This window comes from Oncorhynchus gorbuscha, linkage group LG01 (genome assembly GCF_021184085.1).
Source record: "Oncorhynchus gorbuscha isolate QuinsamMale2020 ecotype Even-year linkage group LG01, OgorEven_v1.0, whole genome shotgun sequence".
In the NCBI taxonomy this organism is placed as follows: domain Eukaryota; kingdom Metazoa; phylum Chordata; class Actinopteri; order Salmoniformes; family Salmonidae; genus Oncorhynchus; species Oncorhynchus gorbuscha.
Window position 1 is genome coordinate 98,296,996 of NC_060173.1, and position 19,539 is coordinate 98,316,534.

Sequence of the window (19,539 nt, forward strand, 5' to 3'; positions counted from 1 at the left end):
AATGCGGTCGACATTTGATTGTGAGGAATTCTAACTCAGGTGAACAGAAGGACTTGAGTACCTGTATGTTGTTATGATCACTCCTCGTCACGTTAACCATGAAGCAAACGCCCCCGCCCCTCTTCTTTTTTATATTTTTTATTTCACCTTTATTTAACCAGGTAGGCTAGTTGAGAACAAGTTCTCATTTGCAACTGCGACCTGGCCAAGATAAAGCATAGCAGTGTGGACAACACAGAGTTACACATGGAGTAAACAATTAACAAGTCAATAACACAGTAGAAAAAAGGGTGAGTCTATATACAATGTGTGCAAAAGGCATGAGGAGGTAGGCGAATAATTACAATTTTGCAGATTAACACTGGAGTGATAAATGATCAGATGGTCATATACAGGTAGAGATATTGGTGTGCAGAAAAGTAAATAAATAAAACAGTATGGGGATGAGGTAGGTGAAAATGGGTGGGCTATTTACCAATAGACTATGTACAGCTGCAGCGATCGGTTAGCTGCTCAGATAGCTGATGTTTGAAGTTGGTGAGGGAGATAAAAGTCTCCAACTTCAGAGATTTTTTTGCAATTCGTTCCAGTCACAGGCAGCAGAGTATTGGAACGAAAAGCGGCCAAATGAGGTGTTGGCTTTAGGGATGATCAATGAGATACACCTGCTGGAGCGCGTGCTACGGATGGGTGTTGCCATCGTGACCAGTGAACTGAGATAAGGCGGAGCTTTACCTAGCATGGACTTGTAGATGACCTGGAGCCAGCGGGTCTGGCGACGAATATGTAGCGAGGGCCAGCCGACTAGAGCATACAAGTCGCAGTGGTGGGTGGTATAAGGTGCTTTAGTGACAAAACAGATGGCACTGTGATAGACTGCATCCAGTTTGCTGAGTAGAGTGTTGGAAGCCATTTTGTAGATGACATCGCCAAAGTCGAGGATCGGTAGGATAGTCAGTTTTACTAGGGTAAGCTTGGCGGCGTGAGTGAAGGAGGCTTTGTTGCGGAATAGAAAGCCGACTCTTGATTTGATTTTCGATTGGAGATGTTTGATATGAGTCTGGAAGGAGAGTTTGCAGTCTAGCCAGACACCTAGGTACTTATAGATGTCCACATATTCAAGGTCGGAACCATCCAGGGTGGTGATGCTAGTCGGGCATGCGGGTGCAGGCAGCGATCGGTTGAAAAGCATGCATTTGGTTTTACTAGCGTTTAAGAGCAGTTGGAGGCCACGGAAGGATTGTTGTATGGCATTGACTGGCCGAAAGTATATAGAATGGTGTCGTCTGCGTAGAGGTGGATCAGGGAATCGCCCGCAGCAAGAGCAACATCATTGATATATACAGAGAAAAGAGTCGGCCCGAGAATTGAACCCTGTGGCACCCCCATAGAGACTGCCAGAGGACCGGACAGCATGCTCTCTGATTTGACACACTGAACTCTGTCTGCAAAGTAATTGGTGAACCAGGCAAGGCAGTCATCCGAAAAACCGAGGCTACTGAGTCTGCCGATAAGAATATGGTGATTGACAGAGTCGAAGGCCTTGGCAAGGTCGATGAAGACGGCTGCACAGTACTGTCTTTTATCGATGGCGGTTATGATATCGTTTAGTACCTTGAGTGTGGCTGAGGTGCACCCGTGACCGGCTCGGAAACCAGATTGCACAGTGGGAAAGGTACGGTGGGATTCGAGATGGTCAGTGACCTGTTTGTTGACTTGGCTTTCGAAGACCTTAGATAGGCAGGGCAGGATGGATATAGGTCTGTAACAGTTTGGGTCCAGGGTGTCTCCCCTTTTGAAGAGGGGGATGACTGCGGCAGCTTTCCAATCCTTGGGGATCTCGGACGATATGAAAGAGAGGTTGAACAGGCTGGTAAATAGGGGTTGCGACAATGGAGGCGGATAGTTTCAGAAATAGAGGGTCCAGATTGTCAAGCCCAGGTGATTTGTACGGGTCCAGGTTTTGGAGCTCTTTCAGAACATCTGCTTTCTTACCAGAAAGTTGTTTGTTTCTGTCGGCGCGATGCGTGGAGAAATCCGCTGGCTGCACCGATGGCGTCTCTCCAGTGAGCCATGTTCCCCTGAAGCAAAGAACGTTACAGTCTCTGATGTCCCTCTGGAATGCTACCCTTGCTCGGATTTCATCAACCTTGGTGTCAATAGACTGGACATTGGCGAGAAGAATGCTAGGGAGTGGTGCACGATGTGCCCGTCTCCGGAGCCTGACCAGAAGACCGCTCCGTTTCCCCCTTTTACGAAGTCATTTTTTTGGGTCGCCGGCTGGGATCCATTCCGTTGTCCTGGGTGAAAGGCAGTACACAGGATCCGCTTCGCAAAAGTCATATTCTTGGTCGTACTGATGGTGAGTTGACGTTGCTCTTATGTTCAGTAGTTCTTCTCGACTGTATGTAATGAAACCTAAGATGACCTGGGGTACTAATGTAAGAAATAACACGTAAAAAAACAAACTGCATAGTTTCCTAGGAACGCGAAGCGAGGCGGCCAACTCTGTCGGCGCCGGAAGTGTGTGTGTGTGTGTGTGTGTGTGTGTGTGTGTGTGTGTGTGTGTGTGTGTGTGTGTGTGTGTGTGTGTGTGTGTGTGTGTGTGTGTGTGTGTGTGTGTGTGTGTGTGTGTGTGTGTGTGTGTGTGTGTGTGTGTGTGTGTGTGTGTGTGTGCACACAGTTGAAGTAGGAAGTTTACATACACCTTAGCCAAATACATTTAATCTCCGTTTTTCACAATTCCTGACATTTAATCCTAGTGAAAACTCCCTATTTTAGGTCAGTTAGGATCACCACATTTTAAGAATGTGAAATGTCAGAATAATAGTAGAGTGATTTATTTCAGCTTTTATTTCTTTCATCACATTCCCAGTGGGTCAGAAGTTTACATACACTCAATTAGTATTTGGTAGGATTGCCTTTAAATTGTTTAACTTGGGTCTAATGTTTCGGGTAGCCTTCCACAAGCTTCCCACAATAGATTGGGTGAATTTTGGCCCATTCCTCCTGACAGAGCTGGTGTAACTGAGTCAGGATTGTAAGGCCTCCTTGCTCGCACACACTGTTTCAGTTCTGCCCACACATTTTCTATAGGGTTCAGGTCAGGGCTTTGTGATGGCCACTCCAATACCTTGACTTTGTTGTCCTTAAGCCATTTTGCCACAACTTTGGAAGTATGCTTGGGGTCATTGTCCATTTGGAAGACCCATGAAGCCATCTATTTTGTGAAGTGCACCAGTCCCTCCTGCAGCAAAGCACCCCCACAACATGATGCTGCCACCCCCGTGCTTCACGGTTGGGATGGTGTTCTTCAACTTGCAAGCCTCCCCCTTTTCCTCCAAACATAACGATGGTCATTATGGCCAAACTTAGCTACTGGCCATGAATGACGGTCAGGGAGGTGACCAAGAACACAATGACCACTCTGATAGAACTACAACGTTCCTTGGCTGAGATGGGAGAACTCCCAGAAGGACAATAGTCTCGATTGCACCAATCAGGACCTTATTGGAGATGGAAGCCAGATGGAAACCACTCTTGAGAAAAAGGCACATGACAGCCTGTCTGCCTGATGTTTAAAAATAGGCATGTGAAAGATTCTGAGCGCGTAAGGCGAAAGATTCTGTGGTCTGAGACAAAAATCGAACTCTTTGGCCAAAGCACTATCTGGAGAAAACCAAGCACAGCACATCACATGTAACACCATCCCTACCATGAAGCATGGTTGTGCTTCAGAGTGCAAATTACCTTAGACTGGGGGTAAAGATTCACGTTCCAACAGGACAATGATCCCAAGCATACAGCCAAAGCAATGCTGGAATCGCTTCAGAACAAGAATGTGAAAATCCTTGAGTGGCCCAGCCAAAGCCCGGACTTGAATCCCATTGCAAATCTGTGGAAAGACTTGAAGATTGCTGTTTACTGCCGCTCCCCATCTAACTTAACAGAGCTTGAAAAAATCTCCAAGGAAGAATGGGAGACAGGATGGTAGACATACCCAGGACGACTCAAAGCTGTAATCACTGCCAAAGGTGTGGATACTTACGTAAATTAGATTTCTGTATTACATTTTCAATAAATGTTAGCACTTTCATTATTGGAATTGTGTGTCGAAAAAATATATTTAATACATCTGTAATACAACAAAATGTGCAATTAAGTCAAGGAGTATGGATACTTTCTGAAGACACTGTATGTTACCTTTAATAGCTGTACGATAGGTTGTGTTTCTTGTAGTAGCCTGCCAACACTACATACGTTTGTGGGTTGAAATAATATTATGTGATCACTCTCATTTACCTGTACTCTGCAATACATTTGGTGTCTTATGCAATTCCATAAGAAATGGATTGAAAATAAAGCTATGATATGTAAGTAAATAGTGTAGCTAAGACAATTTATCCAGCCATCTTTGATATATGTCTTTTCCCTGCTGTATTAAGGAATTACTTCAGCTTAGATCACGTGTACATTGTGTCATATAGCCATGGGGTCAGCAGTTGTATAACACATCAAATGGCGGCTTTTGTGAGTGTGCTACTAAGTAGGTCACGTTAAACATATTTTTTTAAATCATCAGTGTGCCCATCGTCTAGATTTTGTTGTGGCAGGACAGTGTCTGACAGAGCTTCATCTGGTAGTGGCTGTATTATATAGCTTGCTATATGGCTATTCTTGGGAGTGGCATTTCTTGAGCTCATACAGATGATTGACGTACTAGACTATTTGGTTCACGGTTTTGTAACCTATGATATTTTAATGAATTGTTCTCTGAACCTATAGCTGTGTTTTGTTCATGGCTTCTACATCATGACCTTATAATTGATTCCTAAATACACGCCGAGGTGTTCCAAAACACATCATTGTGCGATGAACACAGAGTAAGGAACTGTCAGTTTCCTCACAGCTGCCATCCAGACCTTAATTGTAACTGTTTACTGGCCACTTGGTCCCAGCTCAGACTGTACAGCCACAGTCATTACCTGGATAATTGAGATAATAGGCTACTATACTGTAACATTTGTAGAGACAATTTAGTCTTCCCTTTCCTGTCCCACTCCTCCTTCCTTACATATTTATCTTGCTCACTCTTTCTTGCTCACTTTAATTCTTTTTCACACTCACCTACTATCCTTCCCCCTAGCTCTCTGTTACCATATCAGTCACAGATAATTAGAGATGGAAGAAGATTGAGAAAGGTCTTTGTTAAAGTGAGGAGTGACTGTAATGAGTACTGATGGACTATGATTAAACAACCCTGCAGGTCCTGTTTGTCTGAAATACAAGGTCATTAGAGGGGGTGGGGCAGAGGTTTGGCAGCTCTATATCCTGGATTCAGATTAAGCCTACTCCTGGGAAAGAAGCCCTTTAAATGAGGATTTTCCACTGAGCATGCTTTCTAGTCCAGGACTATGCTTAATCTGGGTCCACTGAATCACTTTTACTCCTCTGTCAATGTTAAGTATACTGTCATGGCCGGCGTGAGTTTATAATTGACAGACCGGCTCGATTCAGCCTTATTTAGGAACATTTGAAATGGTGTTTTTTTTACATTGGATAAAAGTAGAAACTCATAGCTAGAAATTGTATATCATACACTACAGTTGAGGAACAATAGAAAAGTAATTGATAAACTTGTAAACTCACTTTTGAGAAAATGGCCTTTGAATGTTTTGGTACACCTACTGGAGAGCTCCTCTTTGTCTACACCCATTCAGCATCGTTCATACCCTCTCTTAACCTCTTCCTCCTACCCCCTAATTTTTCGAACGTTCTGTTAAAAATCGCGCAACATTTCAGCGCCCTGCTACTCATGCCAGGAATATAGTATATGCATATGATTAGTATGTGTGGATAAAAAAAAAATTTTTTTTAATTTAATAGAAAACACTCAGACGTTATAATGTTATAAAACGGGTTAAATCACGGCTGTGACTTTAACAGAACGTGCGTTTCATCGAAAAGTGCAGGAAAATCTGATCACTGAAAGTGGAAAAATATATCCATCCGCCGCTTCAACCCATTGTTATGGGCGAAAGACATTAAATAGGGCTGAGGTTGCAGTACCTACAGCTTCCACACGATGTCAACAGTCTTGTCATTTGCCAATTCTTTGTTTCTTGGTCAAACGAACAAGAGACAGGCTTTTTCTTCAGGTCTCCGACCGGATATTTTGGTTAAGAAATACACGGACAGTATTTCAAGATGGACCCCTATAGAAAACACTTCGTCTCGTGATTAATTTGATCACTTATTAACGTTTACTAATACCTAAAGTTGCATTACAAAAGGATTTTGAAGTGTTTTGTGAACGTTTATATTCGACTTTTTGAATTAAAAAAAATAGCGTTTCATAACGTAACGTCATTTTTTTAAATTCAAAAAGTCGAATATAAACTTTCGATATCTAGGCTATATATGGACCGATTTAATCGAAAAAAAGACCCAATAGTGATTATGGGACATCTAGGAGTGCCAACAAAAAAGATGGTCAAAGGTAATGAATGTTTTATATTTTGTTTGTGTAGCGCCGACTATGCTAATTATTTTGTTTACGTCCCCTGCGTGTCTTTTGGAGTGTTACATACTATCAGATAATAGCTTCTCATGCTTTCGCCGAAAAGCATTTTAAAGATCTGACTTGTTGCCTGGATTCACAACGAGTGTAGCTTTAATTCAATACCCTGCATGTGTATTTTAATGAACGTTTGAGTTTTAACTAATACTATTAGCATTTAGCGTAGCGCATTTGCATTTCCAGAGCTCGAGATGGGACGCCTGCGTGCCAGGTAGGAGCAAGAGGTTAAGGTTTAGCCCCACATATCTCTTTAAGGATTTGCATGGGAGACTGAGGAGTAGGGTTGATCTGAACGTTCTGTCCTAACAACACCAGTCAAGCACCCAAGCTAACTGACTAACGTTGGCTAGCTTGCTAGCTCCTTCCAGACACAAATGAGAGAACAGCTCACTCTGACCATTTTACACACCCATGCAGAGCTCGTTAAGCTGTTTCTATGTTATCCAGAGCGTTGGTGACTGTGCTGCTGGCAACAATTTTTTGCCCATGTTTACTGACACCGGCCATATTCAACAGATGTTGAGCATTTGTAAATTTGTCAGTTATTCTGAGCGAATTTATCTGCTACGTCTATCAACAGTTGTCGCAGTGACATAAACATTCTATTGAAATGGTTACTTGTATAGTGGAGTCTTGTTAAGACATGTAGCAAGCTAAACCACAAACCATAATCCCAACTCATAATGTTACTACCCTGCATGATTCTGCAGGTAGCTAACCAACCAGGTTCAATATTAGCTAGCTAACTAACATTAGGCTATAACTAGCAAAGCAAATGGCTCTGAGATATGAATAATATTACATACAAGTAATGTTAGCTAGTGATCAAGCCAGCCAGACAGCTAATGTTAGCTCGCTAGCTAACAGTACACTTTAACTTCAAATGAAAACGACTTTCTGACAGAATTAGAAAAGTGTAATATTTGAAAATGTAGCTATATCCCTCTCACACAGATGCCATGGTTGCCCTTAGTTTGAAGATGTAATCCTGAGACAGGTATTTTCTCCATCTCCTTAGCTATCATACTCTAATTCCACCAGGCCTTCCACTGATTTCAAAACTCGGTCCTCCAGAAAGTGGAGAGCAACACTTAAGCAGTTCTACCAAGTGATTTTTTTTAAAGCCGCATTAGAAAGGATTACCTAGACATAGTAACAAGCTCAAATAGACAGAAGCATGCTACATGGCAGACCAATCAAAACTCATCTCTCGGCATGTCCAGCCAATCATGGCTAGCGGGACGGATGCTGTCTTTTTCCAGGGCTAAACCAACTAGGCTCATAATTTAACAATTGTATTCATATTTACAGATGGCATACAAGTTTGTTATTAAGGCACACGTTCCAGAAGGCATTCTGCCAAAATGTTTTTTTTTACACGTTCAAATGGCTTTCCTGTGAAGTTGTGATGCCCGTCATACGCCTAGTTTCCTGAAACGAGTCACATAAGCATCCTCCCATAACTAGATATTAGCATACATGGCTGAACAGGCCATTGGCCGTTTAACTACACTTTAATCTACACAGCATCCATCTACAGTGCATTCAGAAACCCACACCCCTTGACCTTTTCCACATTTTGTTGTGTTACAGCCTGAATTTCAAATGGATTACATCTAGATGTTGTGTTACTGATCTACACACAGTACCCCATAATGTCAGTGGCTTTCTTTTTAGGCATTTTTACAAATTCATTCAATTAAACGCTGAAATGTCTTGAGTCAAGTTCTCCAGCCTTTTGTTATGGCAAGCCTAAATATATCCTTTTTGCAATAAAGTAATACTGCAAAAAATGTGACAAAGTACTCTTTTATTTATTTTATTTTTTTCCTGATTTACAAAGCGTTATGTTTGGGGCAAACGTAACACCACCAAGTACCACTCTTCATATTTTCAAGCATAATGGTGGCTGCATCATGTTATGGGTATGCTTATCATCGGCAAGGACTAGGGAGTTTTTTTTAGGATAAAGAAATAAAAGGAATAGAGCTAAGCAAAGGGCAAAAATCTAGAGTGAAAACAAATTCACCTTTCAGCAGGACAATTACCTAAAACAAAAGGTCCGAATATACACTAGAGTTGCTTAACAAGACGCCAACTACACAGAACTTGAGTGATTGTTTTAAAGAATGGGCAAATAACATACAGTCCAGGTGTGCAAAGCTCTTAGCCTTACCCAGAAAGCTGTAATCGCTGCCAAAGGTGATTCTAACATGAATTGACTCAAGGTGTGAAATACTTATCTAATCCAGATGTACTGTATTAGTGTTTTATATTCAATCATTTTGTGTAGATCGTGAACTAAAAATGACAAATCCATTTTAATCCCACTTTGTAACACAACAGAATTTGGAAAGTCAATGTGTGAATAATTTCTGAAGGCGTTGTATCTATTTTACCCAGTGGATTTCTGTTAAGATTAATTAGGCTCCTCTGAGGCAAGAAACATTAATAGGAGTTTAGATTTTTCTGATTTCGTATAGTATAACCTAATATATTAATGGTGTGGATATCGGAGTGGATAATGTGAACATATTAGGATTATGACACATTCACACAGTTTTATTCATTTATCTAAGGTGTGATATCCCAAATTTGACACCCTAGGCTACATCTTGGGGCTGAATTGGCCTATATGACGCAGTCACACAGCCTATTATTCATTCATTTCTATGAGGTGTGATTGTGTGAACTGTAAAGTAGATTTAATAAAGAAGATGGGCTGTGTGTACGGCTAGCAGCGCTACCACCACTGTCTACTAGTCTGGCAATGTGATTATTGTCCTTGTCAGCAGTGAGAGAGGGAGAACACATCACTGTAAGGGGAGTGAGAGTGAAGAATGAATCAGTCGGTTCCTCTCTCGTTATTCACAGCACATCTGCTTGCCTCCATGACTCACCATGCTAGTTTGGTCTGCTAGAAAAATTAAGATTGATAAAGCAGGACAGATCAATCTCAGACAGTATTTCAGTGATCTTTAATATTGTTTTTTTTTTCAAGTTACATTTTACTGGTTCATACCCGTATGGCATGCTTAGCTGCTACCCATGGTAGCACACCAATGTTGTTAGTTTACAGTCTTTCAGCTGCAGAGCCTCGGAGATTGTCTAGGGATGGTGTTATAAATTATATGCTGTTGTATTAAAGAGTGTAGGAGTTGTTTCATCTTTAGAATCCAGGAAAAATGAAAGAATGTACTTTCATTTACTGAACCTGATGTGGATTGAAATGTTTATTTCCTATTTTTCAAAGTCAATTCTTGACTTAATATGGGTTAATTCTTTGACAAACCTTTTACTGGAAGTTGTCCCTCTCCTTGGAATTATTTAAGTATTCAGCCGCCTGTGTTGCAGCCGCATGGAGTGAGACCCTCCTGGCAGAGGGAAGCCCATAGAAATATAATTATAAGAACAGGAATGTCCGTCCCATGGTGGCGGGAGATGCATTAGCACAGCAGCGGTCCTTTGGGGAAGGGGGAAGATGGATGGAAGGAACACAGGAAAGGGAGAGGGGGAGATGGAAGGGCTTCGTCTGCCCGTGAAGCTATCTATCCAGTGCTAAAAGCATTCAGAGGACATCCTGTCTGTTTGCCTGCTTTCAGGGTTTTACACTAAGTAACGTGACTGTCTATGACACCATATGTGTTGAAGTGGCCCTGGGTGTTCAAGCTAGTCAAGGCAAAGCAAGACTCATATTCAAGACGGCTCTGAAATTATTCTTGTTGAATGTTTTTTATTATTCCATATGGAATTCCAGCTGCTGATGGGTAGCGAGCTAGTAGTTCTGTCAGTGTCAATCACATTCCCTGTGCTCCTCAACCTAGGCTAGGTCTCCTCAGCCTGCAGCTTCTAGTCCCTGAGCCAAAGGTTAGAGTTGGGCTCCTCTCTCTCACACACACCAGATGGGGAAAGGACAGTACATGCTGTAAGGGAAGAGAATGTCACCCAGCCTGCCTGTATAGCCCCAACCTGCACCCCCCTCCTGAACACAATAGGCACTGACGACCACAGAGAGATGGCATGACATTATGTCCTGAGACGGCTGCTACTCTACAGCCACAGAGACCCAAGGTGCTGCGGGAGGAATGGTGTAGGGTGTGGGCCTAATGCTGCTGGGAAACATGTAAACCCCACGCTTCCTTTACTGCCCAGCCCAAAGTAATACCATTGTCATATCAGGGTACTATACCCACCCAGCTCGTAGGTATTGATGTCTTTCCCTGTCCATAGACTGCTTTCATGGTAAGGAAAAAGCATGTAATCATAGAACTACACTACATGACCAAAACTATGTGGACACCGGCTCGTCGAACATCTCATTCCAAAATCACGGGAATTAATATGGAGTTGGTCCCCCTTTGCTGCTATATCAGCCTCCACTTTTCTGGGAAGGTTTTCCACTAGATATTGCGGCAGGGACTTGCTGCCATTCAGTCATGAGCGTGTTAGTGAGGTTGGGCACTGATGTTGTGCGTTTAGCTCTGGCTTGCAGTCGGCATTCCAATTCATCCCAAAGTTGTTCGATGGGGTTGAGGTCAGGGCTCTGTGCAGGCCAGTCTAGTTCTTCCACACCAATCTCGACAAACCATTTCTGTATGGATCTCGCTTTGGGCACGGGGGCATTGTCATGCTGAAACAGCAAAGGCCTTCCCCAAACTGTTCCCAGAAAATTGGCAGCACAAAATCGTCTAGAATGTCATTGTATGCTGAAGCGTTAAGATTTCCCTTCACTTGAAGTAGCCCGAACCATGAAAAACAGCCCCAGACCATTATTTGTCCTTCACAAAACTTTACAGTTGGCACCATGCATTTGGGCAGGTAGCGTTCTCCTGGCATCCGCCAAACCCAGATTCGTACGTCGGACTGCCAGATGGGGAAGCGGGATTCATGCACTCCAGAGAGTGCTCCACTGCTCCAGAGTCCAATGGTGGCGAGCTTTAACCACTCCAGTGATATTAGGCTTATGTGGCTGCTCGGCCATGGAAACCCATTTCATGAAGCTCCCGACAAACAGTTATTGAGCTGACGTTGCTTCCAGAGGCAGTTTGGAACTCGGGAGGTAGTGTTGCAACCGAGGACAGACGATTTCTACGTACTTCAGCACTTGACGGTCCCGTTCTGTAAGCTGGTGTGGCCTACCACTTTGTGGCTAAGCCATTGTTGCTCCTAGACATTTCCACTTCACAATAACAGCACTTACAGTTGACCGGGGTAACTTTAGCAGGGTAGTCATTTTACAAACTGAGTTGTTGGAAAGGTGGCATCCTATAACGGTGCATCGTTGAAAGTCACTGAGCTCTTCAGTAAGCCCATTCTACTGCCATTGTTTGTCTATGGAGATTGCATGTCGGTGCTCGACACCTGTCAGCAACAGGTGTGGCTGAAATAGCTTAATCCACTCATTTGAAGTGGTGTCCACATAGTTTTGAATATATATATATAGTGTATTTCTATATGGTTCTATATCTCTGCATGTAATCCTCCCACTTCCTATGGAGCCTAGAGTAGCAGAGTAATACCAGAGTAATACTCAGCCAGATATACGGACTCAGATAGTGTCAGCGACATGGGTTTCTGCACCCACAGCCAGGTGAACAGGGGTACACACAGAGATCCTATAATTCACATATATTCTACAGGCTTTGTAATTCTGAGTACACAGGCATTTAGAGATTTCCATGGACTGACAGCCAAATGGATAGGATAAGAACTGAGACCTGGAGATTTCCTTCCCTGCCTGCTAGGATCCTGAGGAACAGGCTCTTCTCTAGAGCTCATGGTCTGCTCAATATTCCAGCTGTGATGGATAGACACATTAGGAAAGCTAATGACTGAATCAGTAACAGTCGCCCGATTCTTCACAACCACTGCACAGCAGACCACAACACTGTTCTTTTCTCAGAACTCACTGGACACACACAGGAACACTGCCTAATCAGCCAAGACCTCAGAAAGAATATTGTAGACCTCCACAAATCTGGTTCATCCTTGGGAGCAATTTCCAAACGCCTGAAGGTACCACGTTCATCTGTACAAACAATAGTACACAAGTATAAACAGCATGGGACCACACAGCCGACATACCGCTCAGGAAGGAGACGCGTTCTGTCTCCAAGAGATGAACGTACTTTGGTGAGAAAAGTGCAAATCAATCCCAGAACAACAGCAAAGGACCTTGTGAAGATGCTGGAGGAAACGGGTACAGAAGTAAATATATCCACAGTAAAGCTAGTCCTATATTGACATAACCTGAAAGGCCGCTCAGCAAGGAAGAAGCCAGACTGCGGTTTGCAACTGCACATGGCGACAAAGATCGTACTTTTTGGAGAAATGTCTTCTGGTCTAATGACCATAGTTATGTTTGGAGGAAAATGGAGAGGCTTGCATGCCGAAGAACTCCATCCCAACCGTGAAGCACAGGGGTGGCAGCATCATGTTGTGGGAGTGCTTTGCTGCAGGAGGGTCTGGTGCACTTCACAAAATAGATTACATCATGAGGACGGAAAATTATGTGGATATATTGAAGCAACATCTCAGGACATCAGTCAGGAAGTTAAAGCTTGGTCTCAAATGGGTCTTCCAAATGGACAAAATAACCCCAAGCATACTTCCAAAGTTGTGGCAAAATGGCTTAAAGACAACAAAGTCAAGGTATTGGAGAGGCCATCACAAAGCCCTGACTTCAATCCTATAGAGAATTTGTGGGCAGAACTGAAACAGCATGTGTGAGCAAGGAGGCCTACAAACCTGACTGGGCCATAATTCACCCAACTTATTGTGGGAAGCTTGTGGAAACGTTTGACCCAAGTTTAACAATTTAAAGGCAATGCTACCAAAAACGAATTGAGTGTATGTAAACTTCTGACCCACTGGGAATGTGATGAAATAAATAAAAGCTGAAATATTCTCTCTACTATTATTCTGACATTTCACATTCTTAAAATAAAGTGGTGATCCTAACTGACCTAAGACAGGGAATGTTTACTAGGATTTAATGTCAGGAATTGTGAAAAACTGTTAAATTGTATTTGGCTAAGGTGTATGTAAACTTCCAACTTAAACTGTACCTGAACCACTAGTTTTCCAATTGTCATAGATTGCCGCCTTTCCAACAAGTCAGTAAGTCAAATTTCTGGACTGCTAGAGCTGCCCCGGTCAAGTGTGGTTATTGTGAAGTGGAAAGATCTAGGAGCAACAACGGCTCAGCCGCGAAGTGGTAGGCCACACAAGCTCACGGAACAGGACCGCTGAAGCATGTAGCGCCTAAAAATTGTCTGTCCTCACTACTGAGTTCCAAACTGCCTCTGGAAGCAATGTCAGCCCAATAACTGTTCGTCGGGAGCTTCATGAAATGGGTTTCCATGGCTGAGCAGCTGCACACAAACCAGTGGAAACTGTTTTCTGGAGTCATGAATCACACTTCACCATCTGGGTTTGTCGGATCTGGGTTTGGCAGATGCCAGGAGAACGCTACCTGCCCGACTGCATAGTGCCAAATGTCACAGTTTGGGCTAGGCTCCTTAGTTAGGATATCTTAACGTGACAGCATAAAATTACATTCTAAACAATTCTGTGCTTCCAAGTTTGGGAAAAGCCCTTTCCTGTTGAAATGATAACCGCAAGATGCATACAATGACAATGCCCCCGTGCACAAACAAGGTCCTTATAGAAATGGTTTGTCGAGATTGTTGTGGAACAACTTGACTGGCCTGCACAAAGCCCTGACCTCAACCCCATCAAACACCTTTGGGATTAATTGGAACGCCGACTGCAAGCCAGGCCTAATCGCCCGACCTCACTAATGCTCTTGTGACTGAATGGCAGCATGTCCCTGCAGCAATGTTCCCGCATCTAGTGGAAAGCTTTCCCAGACGAGTGGAGACTGTTATAGCAGCAAAGGAGCGACCAACTCCATATTCATGCCTATGATTTTGGAATGGGCTGTTCGACGAGCACGGGGGACATGCTTTTGGTAATGTAGTGGATGTGGTTGAGAATGAGGATGCATCCCAAATGGCACCCTATTCCTTATGGAGAGCACTACTTTTGTCTCTGGTCAAAAGTAGTGCACTATTAGGGAATAGGGTGCCATTTGGGCGGTGCCCTGAGTATCCTCAGGATGGAGAGGGTTCTGAGATTAGAGGGGGGACAGACAGCGGTCTCATTGCATTCCCATCGTGTTGCCATGCCAGGCAGAATCAGGCACACTGTGTGAACATCACACTTTCCAATCTCAGTATCGCACAACATAACACAGCCTCCTGCTGCTGTCTGCTGAGACAGTTACCAGACAGACATGCCTCTCAATAACGAACCATACAGCTTCTAGCCTCAGTCATAACCATCATTATTTTGATAACTGTGCTGAGATGTTAAATGAGTTGTCCAGTCTGTCAGCTAGCTAGGCTATATGCTGAGAACTTTCTCTCACACCTTTTACTTTCTCAATGAATTTAAATGTGTTCACACATGAGTCATTCCGGTTTTAGCCCACATGATAAGTTAAATGCCAGGATGCACAAGTTTTTCCACACCAATGTAACTCAGTATAGTCAAAGATTTAGTTATTTAGTTGTAGTCTCAATCTGGTTACCTAGAAGTACAATATAGTTATGTTTCTAGGTTATTACATATTTATTAACTTCCAGAATACTTCTAAACTCCCCACAATGCACTATTTGTCAGTGTTATGAAGGATCTTCTCTACTCTGGCTACCAAGTTCGTATGCTGGCTCGGTAGCTAGCTCAAGCTGGTTTATGATAGCCACACCTCATTCTATTCACAGATTTTGTGTTCTGTGTTCTCCAGTGGGAACCCTTTAGTACGGCAGACTGGTGCTTTTGGTGAGTTTTGTAACATTTTCTACCTTGGCTTAGTGCTAGCTGACGGACATCTGTAATCTATCCAATTTGGATTTCAGCCCGGTGAAGCGCCCACCTCCCCCTCGTTTTGGTAGCTAACTCGGCCTGGACTCATTTAAACGTGTGTTACCTTTGGCTGGGCCCCAGTCCATCTGTAAGTCTCTGCTCTTTCTTTTCTTTTAATCTGCGGTTATGTTTTAGTTGTATTCTAGCTGGTCTCCAGTAGTTGGGCTTTAGCTTGCCGACCTACACCGTGGTGGTTGGCTAGGCTAATAGCTAGTTGGCTAAAGCGCTAATGTGATAACTGCATATACCTAACATTTTTTGATAACTGGTTAGATTGTGTTATATATTTCCAAAACTTTGATTTACTTTGATGTAGCTGTAAGATAGCACTGAGTCGGCCAGTTGCTATCAATGCCTAACGTAACATTAGCAGGCTGGTAGGGCTAATGTTAGCAGGCTAGTTGGCTAGCAACCTTGCAAGTAGATTTGTAACAATAAATTCATAAAGTATTTGCTTCTAACTTACCTGAACATTTTATTGAAACCAGCAGTCATGAGTGCAAACTATTTGCTTTAATTTTAAGTTATATATGGAAGTTATATCTGTTGGAATTTACATTACAAGGAATAGGCTGGCTTGCCGGGTCCTTCATATTACATCACACCCTGGAAAAACATTTTCTGACATGACTTCGGCATTCTTTGGTATGATTCCAAGGAATCATTCAGATTTTACATGAGCAAATAGTCCAATTTGTATTGATTTTTCCTCCTTCCATATCACAAACACGATTCTCCTATCTCTCCTCACCACCAGTGTAATTTGGTGCCAGCCCTTGTCAGGTCATGGCCTGTCCAGGATGTTCATTTGAAGATTGATCACACCGCAGCCTATGGTTGCCCAAGGCTGGCCTCCTCAATGAAAATATAGTCTTTTGAAATCAATAATCTGCTTGGCTGGGATATTGGTTGGAGGATGATAGGACACCGAATGGTTATGTCCAAAATGGCACCCTGTTCCCAATGTAGTGCACTACCTTTCACCTGGGCCACGTCAAAGTAGTATACTATGTAGAAAATAGGGTCCAATTTAGGACCGGCTTCTCGCTGGCTGCAGGTGGATGTAACAGATGGGTCTTTTTATATCCCCCATAGGTGCAGTCCTTCCTGGCTTGGCCAAGTCTCAGCATCCCCTCTGTGTCCATGTTCCAGTGATTAAAGCTATTTTTGTGTTTGCCTTCTCCCAACAGAAAGAGCTGTGCAACATGATTCTAGACTGCTGTGCCCAACAGAGGACCTACGAGAAGTTCTTTGGTCTTCTAGCAGGGGTAAGAAGACCAAATAATATATATTCATATATATTCTTTAATTTAAATATGACCAAAATATTTCATCATTTTCCTTTATCCCTGAGACAATTTTCATTAACTTATGTTGCATGCTGAAAGTTGGAATTTCATCACCCTTGAAATTACATTTGTTGATAAGCCTTGTAGTTAACTACAGTGCAGTTCATTCATTTGGCTTTTTACAGGAATTTGTCTCGCATTCAAGAGCACTGCGTTAAGACCAACTATATTCTACTCTTAACTAACATTGTGAACTCTGTTAATTTCTCAGAGGTTTTGTCTTCTGAAGAAGGACTATATGGAGAGTTTTGAGGCCATCTTCATGGAGCAGTATGAAACCATCCATCGCCTAGAGACCAATAAACTGAGAAACGTTGCCAGGATGTTTGCTCATCTCCTTTACACTGACTCTGTCCCGTGGAGTGTATGTATTGTAGCTCTCTAGGGTTGCGTCCCAAATGGCACCCGATTCTCTATATAGTGCACCTCCTTTGACTATGCCCTATTGACCCTGGTTGAAATTAGTGCACTACATGGGGATTAGGGTGCCATTTTGGCCACAGTAACTCAACATCTCTAACCTAAAACCTTATATGGCTTTAAATCTTATGGCTTTAAATCTTATTGATCGATTCATCTAACGCTGGGAATTAAGGCAACATAGTTGGTGATTTGAGTTCCCTTCAACAGCTACTAATCTAGTTACACCGCATGTCTGCGTGTTTCTCTCTCAGGTGCTGGAATGTATTAAAGTCAGTGAGGACACCACCACGTCGTCCAGTCGAATCTTCGTCAAGATCTTATTCCAGGAGCTCTGTGCCTACATGGGTCTGCCCAGGCTCAATGAACGACTCAAGGATATGTACGTCAATCTAGTCTTCTAATATGTCACTTGAGGATGTTGATACTAGTAATCTGGCTCTGCTATTCTCTGAGGGGATAAATTAAGTTGAATTTAAATACATTTCATTGTCACGTTTTGATGCATGGGATTTTCTCATCCTATCTTTTTTGTATCTTCCAGGACATTGCAGCCCTTCTTCGAGGGTCTCTTCCCTCGTGACAACCCCAGGAACACCCGATTCGCCATAAATTTCTTCACCTCCATTGGCCTGGGTGGGCTGACGTAAGTGTCTCCATTCTATATAATCATAATACGTGCCACTTTCATCCAAAGCAACAGCACAATGAGATTGCGTATACGTTTTATGTATGTGTTGGTGATTTGTTAACCCACAACCTTCGCATTGCTGCTGCCTTTACCTGCTGAGCCACACAGGAACACATTGTAATGTAGCAGGTTGGGGTATTGCGTCACCATCCTGCTGTGATCTCCTGCCAAATCAAACTTTATTTGTCACATGTGCCGTATACATCTAGTATAGACGTGAAATGCTTACTTACAAGCCCTTAACCAACAGTGCAGTTCAAGAAGAAGAAAATATTTAGACTATTTAGATACTAGACTAAAATAAAAAGCAATAATAAAAGTAACACAATAACAAGGCTATATACAGGGGGTGTGTCATAATTTATTCTTTCCCGATCTCTTGCTCTCTTTCCCCTTTCTCTCTCATTCTCTCTCCTTCTCCCTCGCTCTACCCACTCTCCCACCCATAGGGATGAGCTCCGTGAGCATCTGAAGAACGCCCCCAAGATAATCATGACCCAGAACCAGGACGTGGAGTCATCAGACTCCGACTCGTCCTCTTCCTCCTCTGACTCGTCTTCCTCAGACAGTGACAGCAGCGACAGTGACAGCTCTGACTCCTCCACTGACTCCTCGTCCAGCAACAGCTCAGGTACAGAGTAGCTTTACCACCCTGATAGTCCCTTACTATAGCCTGGTCCCAGATCTGTTTGTTATTTCTACTTTGGTCATTGGCGGCACAAACAGCACTTGGGGACCAGGCCACACTCACTATGCTTTTTTTATTGATACACTTAGGCGTAGGTAGTTGAAAGGACATCATTGCAATCAACTTACAACCCAGCTCTCTTTTAACCAGCAGTCTGAATATTTTCTTAGACAAATGAAAAGGGCTGGTCCTTTAATAACTGTCTGCCCTCAACCTTCACCCCAACCTAATTCTAATGCCTGTGTTGTGTCCGGGGAGGTGGTGGTGCCTGTACAATTAGTCATTCTGTTTCTATGGTTGTACCCTTCTTTACTTGTCCCTGCTGTGAGTGTGGCCAAGCCTGCTCTGTGTGTGTCTGTGTGTGTCTCTGTGTGTCAGCCTGCGTCATGAGTCATTGCATGCCTCACCTTGAGGAATGTCAGTGTTGTACTTAGCCCTCTAACTCAGCATGCAAATTATTTTAATTGGCCAGCTCTATTGACATGAAACTTGTCTGTTTTGAATCACATCACTATTTCCCTAGAAAAGGCCTGTCCCCCATGTCACATTATATAGTAATAATATTTGCAATTTAGTGTTGGTTTTTATCCAAAGCAACTTATGAGAGTGTTTAGGCTACATCGTGGCATCAGGGACATTAAGATGGCTTTTTGTGTCAGTCCCATGCTGATGAAATGCAACTACTGCCAACCAAGGACCAGTCTGTATTCACTTTTTCAATTTAAGAAAACATTTATATTTCAGGGATCCATTTTAAATATCCAATTTAACAAGAGAGCAGTGATTGTCCTGGTGAAACAGCTGTCCTCTACAGCTGTCCTCTACTGTCCTCAGCTGTCCTCTAGCGACAAAATTACCTCTGTTCACTGAAATGTCTGATACC

The 19,539-nt window shown here is 43.0% G+C and overlaps 1 protein-coding gene across 2 annotated transcripts in view; it reads left to right on the forward strand.

The window, feature by feature from the left end:
- Nucleotides 1-19,539, forward strand: part of LOC124046996 (pre-mRNA-splicing factor CWC22 homolog) — a 58,951-nt gene that overhangs the window by 37,496 nt on the left and 1,916 nt on the right. For both annotated transcript variants that reach the window (XM_046367746.1, XM_046367751.1), the window contains exons 16-20: nucleotides 16,699-16,776; nucleotides 17,069-17,221; nucleotides 17,532-17,659; nucleotides 17,822-17,923; nucleotides 18,418-18,599. In XM_046367746.1, coding sequence (XP_046223702.1) covers nucleotides 16,699-16,776; nucleotides 17,069-17,221; nucleotides 17,532-17,659; nucleotides 17,822-17,923; nucleotides 18,418-18,599 — 643 coding nt within the window. The remainder of the gene's footprint in view (nucleotides 1-16,698; nucleotides 16,777-17,068; nucleotides 17,222-17,531; nucleotides 17,660-17,821; nucleotides 17,924-18,417; nucleotides 18,600-19,539) is intronic.